This window comes from Camelina sativa, chromosome 6 (genome assembly GCF_000633955.1).
Source record: "Camelina sativa cultivar DH55 chromosome 6, Cs, whole genome shotgun sequence".
Lineage (NCBI taxonomy): Eukaryota > Viridiplantae > Streptophyta > Magnoliopsida > Brassicales > Brassicaceae > Camelina > Camelina sativa.
In genome coordinates, this window is record NC_025690.1 from 2,258,144 (window position 1) to 2,266,474 (window position 8,331).

At 33.4% G+C, this 8,331-nt stretch overlaps 2 protein-coding genes across 2 annotated transcripts; both read left to right on the forward strand.

Annotated features, from left to right (window-relative positions):
* LOC104790153 (heat shock protein 90-5, chloroplastic-like) lies at nucleotides 15-4,551 on the forward strand. Its single transcript, XM_010515860.2, has 19 exons — nucleotides 15-450; nucleotides 597-670; nucleotides 782-907; nucleotides 997-1,090; nucleotides 1,182-1,265; nucleotides 1,356-1,499; nucleotides 1,584-1,700; nucleotides 1,783-1,818; nucleotides 1,922-2,002; nucleotides 2,078-2,182; nucleotides 2,270-2,410; nucleotides 2,502-2,594; nucleotides 2,669-2,746; nucleotides 2,828-3,082; nucleotides 3,183-3,285; nucleotides 3,362-3,536; nucleotides 3,619-3,724; nucleotides 3,817-3,906; nucleotides 4,186-4,551. Exons 1-19 carry the CDS (start codon nucleotides 190-192, stop codon nucleotides 4,372-4,374), a joined length of 2,352 nt encoding a protein of 783 aa, XP_010514162.1. The 5' UTR covers nucleotides 15-189; the 3' UTR covers nucleotides 4,375-4,551.
* Nucleotides 7,204-7,763, forward strand: LOC109133417 (defensin-like protein 293). The gene is made up of 2 exons (XM_019246517.1): nucleotides 7,204-7,294; nucleotides 7,386-7,763. Exons 1-2 carry the CDS (start codon nucleotides 7,246-7,248, stop codon nucleotides 7,610-7,612), a joined length of 276 nt encoding a protein of 91 aa, XP_019102062.1. The 5' UTR covers nucleotides 7,204-7,245; the 3' UTR covers nucleotides 7,613-7,763.

Sequence of the window (8,331 nt, forward strand, 5' to 3'; positions counted from 1 at the left end):
CTATACACCGCCTTCTTCTAGAAACCTCTACTACAGCCCACTCTCCTTAAACCTTTAACCTTTTAATAGGGTTTTTAGGTTACTCTTTGTTCAACTACTCACTCTCTACGAACTCTTTTTCTTATTCTCTCTTTTAAGAGATAGAGAGAGATTGTGAAAATCTCAAATCTTTTCACCGTTTCGAATCTAATGGCTCCTGCTTTGAGTAGAAGTCTATACACGACTCCTTTGACTTCAGTTCCCATCACTCCGCTCTCTTCTTCTTCCTCTCGTCTCTCTCATCTCAGAACCTCGTTTCTGCCTCGTGGCGGCGCTCTTAGAACCGGCGTTTCGTGTACCTGGAATCTCGAGAAGAGATGTGAACGATTCGCTGTGAAGTGTGACGCCGCCGTGGCTGAGAAAGAGACGACTGAGGAAGGCTCCGGTGAGAAGTTTGAGTACCAAGCCGAGGTTGGCTTCTCTCTTTTCATTTCTTTAAAGTTTCAATTTTTATTTTGTGGGCATCTCTCATTTTAATTGTACAAATCGAATTCTCATGTGTCGTTGCAGTGGATATAAAGATTTAAGATTTGATTGTTGAAATCTCGATTTTGCAGGTTAGTAGATTGTTGGATTTGATTGTTCATAGCTTATACAGTCACAAGGAGGTGTTTCTCAGGGAACTTGTAAGGTGAGTTCAATTTTTTTTTGTGATATATACTAATAGATTTGTTTTTTTAGAATTGATTTGTGTGTTTATGTTAAAAATCTGGTTTTTTGGATGTATTTTGTATGTATTCAGTAATGCAAGTGATGCTTTGGATAAGTTGAGGTTCATGAGTGTAACAGAGCCTGCTTTGCTTGGTGATGGTGGAGAGCTTGAAATTAGGATTAAGCCTGATCCTGACAACGGAACCATTACCATAACGTATGGAGTGAATTCTTATCCTTTATTTTCATTTTGCTTGGTGATGGTGTAGAACTGTTACTTTAACGAGTTTTGATGTGAATATGCAGCGATACTGGTATTGGTATGACAAAGGAAGAACTTATAGACTGCCTTGGAACTATTGCTCAAAGTGGTACTTCGAAATTCTTGAAGGCTCTAAAGGTTATATATAATATCCATCTCTTTGAATATTTGTTGCTAGCAATGTCAGAGTTTACTGACTGATTATACTAATGCTTCTATCTTTATTCAGGAAAACAAGGACCTTGGTGCTGACAATGGTTTGATAGGACAGTTTGGTGTTGGGTTTTACTCTGCTTTCTTAGTTGCGGAAAGGGTGAAGACTTTAAACTTTTGTTTTTTGTTAGTGTCTTCTTGTTAGTATATTTGTTATGAGGAGTGGGCTTATAGTTTTCTCCTCTTTCAGATTGTTGTTTCCACCAAAAGCCCCAAATCTGACAAGCAATATGTTTGGGAATCGGTAGCTGATAGTAGCTCATATGTGATCAGAGAAGAAACAGACCCTGATAACATTCTACGACGTGGAACGCAAATCACCTTGTATTTGAGGGTACTTTTCAATCATTCTTCCCATTGATGTGTTGGATATTGAGATCTCTTATAGTTTATTTGAATTTTTATTTTCTGGCTGCAGGACGATGACAAATACGAATTCGCGGAGTCTACGAGAATCAAGAACCTTGTGAAGAATTACTCTCAGTTCGTTGGGTTTCCCATCTATACATGGCAGGAAAAATCTAGGACTGTAGAGGTGAGGATGGTAGTTTGTTTTCATAACTGTAACAGTGTTTTCACGTTGCTAATGTGTTTTGAAAATTTGTAAATTGGTGTAGGTTGAAGAGGAAGAACCAGTGAAGGAAGGAGAAGAGGTAAAATCATTATGTTTTTGATTGTCTGTATAAGCTGTTTAAAACCAAGTACTGTCGTAGACTTTTGTTTGCTGAGTTGATTTTGTTACTTGTTTGTTTCCAGGGTGAGCCAAAGAAAAAGAAGACAACTAAAACTGAGAAGTACTGGGATTGGGAACTAGCCAACGAGACTAAACCGCTTTGGGTAAGCCTGATAGCTTTAACATGTGTTTTGTTTTCGTTCAAAATGTTTGCTGATTATTTTGTGTCTTTTGAATAGATGCGCAATTCAAAGGAAGTGGAAAAGGAAGAGTACAATGAGTTCTACAAAAAGGCTTTCAATGAGTTCTTGGATCCACTTGCTAACACACACTTCACAACTGAGGTCCTTGTCCTTTATAGACTATTTACATATATATCAACTTATGAATTCTTTTGGTTCTTACTAATTATATCATCTTGATTCTTAAAGGGTGAGGTTGAGTTCAGGAGCATTTTGTACATTCCTGGGATGGGTCCTCTTAATAACGAGGACGTGACAAACCCTAAGACAAAGAACATTCGTCTCTACGTGAAGCGTGTGTTTATCTCTGACGATTTTGATGGAGAACTTGTGAGTCTTCTGTATATATTAGTTCTTTCTTTTGTAGAACCTTCTTTTGATTTCCATTTTTGTCTGACCATGTTTCGTAATCTGTTCGCAGTTCCCGAGATACTTGAGCTTTGTGAAGGGTGTGGTAGACTCAGATGATCTTCCTCTTAACGTTTCCCGTGAAATTCTCCAAGAAAGCAGGATTGTAAGTGGTCAACAGTTAGTAAGACAACTGTTTATTATATAAGAGTCTCACTGTTTTCTTGATGATGTTCACAGGTAAGAATCATGAGAAAGAGGCTCATTAGGAAAACTTTTGACATGATTCAAGAAATCTCAGAAAGTGAAAACAAAGAGGTATGTATTTCCCTAATCCAATTTTGTTCACTTAAGCTCTTTTGAAGATCAGAGATACTAATGTGGTACAAATGATTCCAGGATTACAAAAAATTCTGGGAGAACTTTGGTAGATTCCTTAAATTGGGTTGTATCGAAGACACTGGTAACCACAAACGTATTACACCGCTTCTTAGATTCTTCAGTTCCAAGAATGAAGAGGAGTTGACAAGCTTGGATGAATATATCGAGAACATGGGAGAGAACCAAAAGGCGATCTACTACCTTGCAACCGATAGTCTAAAAAGTGCCAAGTCTGCCCCTTTCTTGGAGAAACTAATCCAAAAAGACATCGAGGTATATGCTTCAAGATTAGGTTTTCATCTTCAAATAATATTGTCTTGGTGCATGATTCTGGTTTGATTTGCTTTCTTACCGCTGGCTTTTTGAATGATAGGTTTTGTACTTGGTTGAACCAATTGATGAGGTTGCAATTCAGAATTTACAAACCTACAAAGAAAAGAAGTTTGTTGATATCAGCAAAGAAGATTTGGAACTCGGTAAGTATTGTTTTCATCAAATCTGGTGCGTTTCTCTTGACCATTTGTTTGTAACAAATTCTGTCTATTCTCGCAGGAGATGAAGATGAAGTAAAGGAGAGGGAAGCTAAACAAGAGTTTAACCTTCTCTGTGACTGGATAAAACAGCAGCTCGGTGAAAAAGTTGCTAAAGTCCAAGTCTCAAATCGTTTGAGCTCTTCTCCTTGTGTGCTTGTCTCAGGCAAATTCGGATGGTCAGCTAACATGGAAAGGTTTGTACTTTAGCAAAAGCTATATTAAAACCGAAATTAACATCATCAAACTCAAACTTATTGTGGCTGTTTATGGTGACAGATTAATGAAGGCACAAGCTCTTGGAGACACTTCAAGCTTGGAGTTCATGAGAGGTAGGAGAATCCTAGAGATCAATCCAGATCATCCCATCATCAAAGACTTGAATGTAAGTGCATGCTATATATTCGTTCCTTAAGGAATCTCTCGTCTCAGAGATCTCTAAAAATGCCATTAATATTTGTAAATTTTCTGGTGTAGGCTGCTTGTAAGAATGCACCAGAGAGCGCTGAAGCAACAAGAGTGGTTGACCTCTTATATGACACTGCTATAATCTCAAGTGGATTTACTGTAAGAAATCCAATAGCTCTTTAGCTTTGATGTGTTTCCAAGTATAATCTGAAGTGGATCTTTTGACTCACTTTTGATGTGTTTGTTGAACAGCCTGATAGCCCGGCTGAGCTAGGGAACAAGATATATGAGATGATGGCAATGGCGGTTGGAGGAAGATGGGGTAGAGTTGAAGAAGAAGAAGAAAGCTCGACTGTGAATGAAGGAGACGACAAAAGTGGAGAAGCAGAAGTAATTNAGTGGATCTTTTGACTCACTTTTGATGTGTTTGTTGAACAGCCTGATAGCCCGGCTGAGCTGGGGAACAAGATATATGAGATGATGGCAATGGCGGTTGGAGGAAGATGGGGTAGAGTTGAAGAAGAAGAAGAAAGCTCGACTGTGAATGGAGGAGATGACAAAAGTGGAGAAGCAGAAGTAATTGAACCATCTGAAGTTAGGGCAGAGAGCGATCCTTGGCAAGATTGATCCTCTTTTTTATTTACCTTCTTTTGTCTGCCGGTGAATTTTTGACACAATGCTTTATATTTCCATTAGCAGTATCATGGGCCTATGAAGGCCCATTACTAAATCAACCGTGAACAAGATCTATCCAGTATTTGTAGTTTTTTTTTTCAATAGCTAAAATAATTTTGGGAGGAATTACACACAAAAGAAGTTTCTCAAGAAAGTCTTCTCTGAAGTCTGACTCTGAATTATGTGTAAAACTACAAATGTAACATATTTACAAATCCAACAATAGGTCATCATCAGCATATGTATCTTTTAGATATGGTTGGTATTAACATTATTTTGCTCTTCTAGATATTACGCAGCGTTAATACTGATGCTGATTATGCTGTAAATGATGTCCGTCTCGCACATCAGCAAAACGTTCTGATCAACCCCCGACCGGCGACGGTGCATAAGAAATTGATTTTCTTAGAAAATTTATTTCTCTCTTTGTATTTATTAATTGAAAAGGAGTTTTATCCCATCTATTTCAATTTTTTCTTAATATTCGTAGGTTTGATGAGTTAATTGAAATTATAGACTGGTTTGAAATATGTTTTAGAAAATACGTTTTACTTGAATGGTGCTGAATTTTTTACCTAGAGTAAATTGGAATAATAATACATAATTATTTATAAGGAAAAATGAGTTTTAAAAGTTCCAAAATTTTGCTATCTCGAAATGGTTTCATTCTCGAAAAAATTTCCAATCTTAAAAATAAATTCACATTTTTAAAAGTCTCCAATGTTCGCTAGGATCATACCTTTTTCTGTTTTTTTTTTAATTACTAACCCGATTAATATCCAAACCCTACGCGGGGTAACACGACTTAGTGAAATCGAACTCCTGTGATCAGTTGTACATATGATGCTATAACCACTTGACGAAAAACACTTTCAATATCATACATTTTTTTTTGTCAACCATTGGGACACAATGGTGTGATGGTGAATTATGCATTAAGAACTTACCATTGATCACTGCACTAAGGTCACTTCATAATATCATATATTTTTATATGGAAGATTATAGAAAAAGTATGACTCATCAATTTAGTGAGAAACAATCAGAGCAAATATATTTACAAAATAGAAAATAAATATCTATAAAATTAATTTCAAAATTTAAATATTTTCTGAACGATAAGTTGCATAAATAATAAAATCTATTATATTTATATTAAATTTCTTAAGAAGGTTATTAACAAAATTTTGTTTTCAAATGAAATTAAAATAGATACTATAATTTTATTATGAATGAAATTAATAAAAAAATTATTTTTAAAAAATAGATTTCTATATGAAATAAAATTTATGAGTTTTCAGTGATATAATTACATAAGTATTATATATTGACTTAAATTAAATATTATACATTTCTATTTGAATAATTTTTCTAAAAAGGTAAATTATGATATCCAAATTAGTATGAAATCGTTTTAGATGCCATTCTCATATTTTAATTTAATCTAGAAAATAAATTCATTACCATTCTTACTGTTCATTCCTAACTAAATTTATTTTATTCCTTTTATTCCTTAATTAAATAATTTATATATGTTTCCTTTCAACATTTTTGTATTTTCACTCATATTTATTAGTTTTATCTTGTTAAACCATCAATTACCCTCACCAAATCAAATGGCATCTAAAGCGATTTCTCTCATGCTCGTTTCGCTAATTCTTACATGTAAGTCTATATATATTATCATGAAACTTCGATTCACATGCTAATTAAATGTACTGAATAAATTTGGTTTGCAATCACTAATGAAATCGATCTCTCGATATTAGGCATCAGATCAGTGACCATACCTGTAGCTGAAGCTCAAGTCAAATATCATAGCTGCTCGACCATAGATGATTGCCAAGATGTTCATTGTTTAATCGCATCGGTAAAGTGTATAGATTCTCATTGTCAATGTTCGCCGATTTCACCACCTTCAATCAGAAAAAATCTTAATCTACTACCAGCTGAGACTCCATTACCGTTCAAGACAGCAAGTGATTGTGAGGACTTGTGTTTTTGGAAAATTTATTTGCGAAAACTCACAATGTCGTTGCTTAGTTAAATAAATGGTTAGTGAACTTACGAAACTGAAAATTTTATGTTATGTCTTTGTGTGATGATTTTGATGATAAAATAAAACGAATTTAATAAAGAACTTTTTTTTTGTTTGTTTTGGATTTGTATGAAACTGTCACTATTTTTTTTTTATCAAAATAGTAATAGTAATTAAAAACTTATGAAATTGAGGATGTATTATAAGTTAAGGAATTTCACCGTCAACAATCAACATGTATTCTTTACGAAAAATACTTAAATGTAATCATCACCATATTCAAATTATTTCATAAGTACAAATTTTGAGAAATATATATATATATCTATATTTTGGTGGAAAAAATAATATCTACCATAAATGAAACATGGACTTATCCATCCTATTGCTTTATAACTTATAAGTAACTTTCAATTTGATTTCTAAGTAACAGAAAAATAAATTTAGATTAATTTTGTTCTGATTCACTTCAGAAAGTGGTGTTGCCACTAGCTAGTCACCTTTGCATGACTTTCCATTTTTTCTGCTAATATTTAACAAACTTGGAAGGACATGTTGACCAAAAAATCTTATATTAATTAATTGGTCAATGAGAAAACAATAATCAATGAGAAAACAATAAAAACATTTCAAAGACCACAATAAATGTTTGAACAAGCAAACACTGAAAATACGCGTCAAAGAACACAATAAAAAAGTTACAATATATAGTCGTCAAAATCATTCTTCTAAACACACAAAATCTGAAGAGAAAAAAAAAAAAATTTCCATCTTCTATTCTATCAATGGCGTCTAAACCAACATCGCTTTTCCTCTTCTTCTTTCTCATCTCTTGTAAGTTTCCCTCTTTAGAATTCTATTACATGCAACTGCAACAACATCAATTTTGCAACATGTTTAAAAAATTCGTTTGAATATCATATAGGCACATTTTTGTTGCATGAAACCAATGCATCAAGAAAAATGGGTACAAGCTATATTCCACTGTGCGGATCAAGAGATGATTGTGATGGCATATGGTGTAAAGGAAGAGGAGGAAAGACTGGACAGTGTAACATGTGGCCTTGTAACTTTGATGAATATTGTCGTAAGATTGTTCGCTGCAAAGACTTGCCAGGACCATATTGTATGGAAGGAATATGTACTTGTTAAAAAAATACTTTGTTTTTTTAAAATGCATAGTGCATTACTAAAATAAAGTAGTTTATTAGATAATTCGTTTTCCTGCTGTTACGTTGTAGTCACTATACAAACACCATGTTTACTATTATATATGTTAGCAAATTTTGCTGAATTTAGCAAATTTAGAGGGGTTTTATCTTTTCTACTTGTGAACAGTCAAGAATTTAAACATCTTCTCTTATGTAACGATTATCATCATTTATATAACCAAGTCTTTAGAAACCATGCATTCACCTTTTTAATACGGTAATAGTGATTTATGTTTTATTTTATTTTATTTTAATTTGTTTCGATGCTTGGTCCATTGCAATCGCTATGACACATTAATATAATCATCAAAATGTAAGGACCACCAATTTGTTTTTCGTCAAATTGTAAGGACAACCAATTAACATTTTATTAATACATTATATAACGAAACACACGTTTTTAGTGAATAAAATAAAATTAGATCATGTAACCGAATGAGTTGGATGTCAAATGAATGAAAAGAATAAAATATTAAAATATATGAATCTCTAACAGTTATGGTATTATATATACAATATTGATCCTCCTCTTTTTAATAAAAAGTTAAAAAAAAAAAAAAAAAAAAAAAAAAAAAAAAGCACTCCACAATAGTTGTGGTGCGGTGAATACTTCCATCTTAAGAATTACCAATTAAAAAACCAAAAAAACCAAAAAAAAAA

Bases quoted from the DNA above. Each gene is read 5' to 3' on its own strand.
- LOC104790153 (XM_010515860.2), top strand. From the start codon at position 190: ATGGCTCCTGCTTTGAGTAGAAGTCTATACACGACTCCTTTGACTTCA. The intron at 1,819-1,921 runs GTAAAATCATTA...GTTTGTTTCCAG, and splicing joins CAGTGAAGGAAGGAGAAGAG to GGTGAGCCAAAGAAAAAGAA. The intron at 3,537-3,618 runs GTTTGTACTTTA...TTATGGTGACAG, and splicing joins TGGTCAGCTAACATGGAAAG to ATTAATGAAGGCACAAGCTC.
- LOC109133417 (XM_019246517.1), top strand. From the start codon at position 7,246: ATGGCGTCTAAACCAACATCGCTTTTCCTCTTCTTCTTTCTCATCTCT. The intron at 7,295-7,385 runs GTAAGTTTCCCT...AATATCATATAG, and splicing joins CTTCTTCTTTCTCATCTCTT to GCACATTTTTGTTGCATGAA.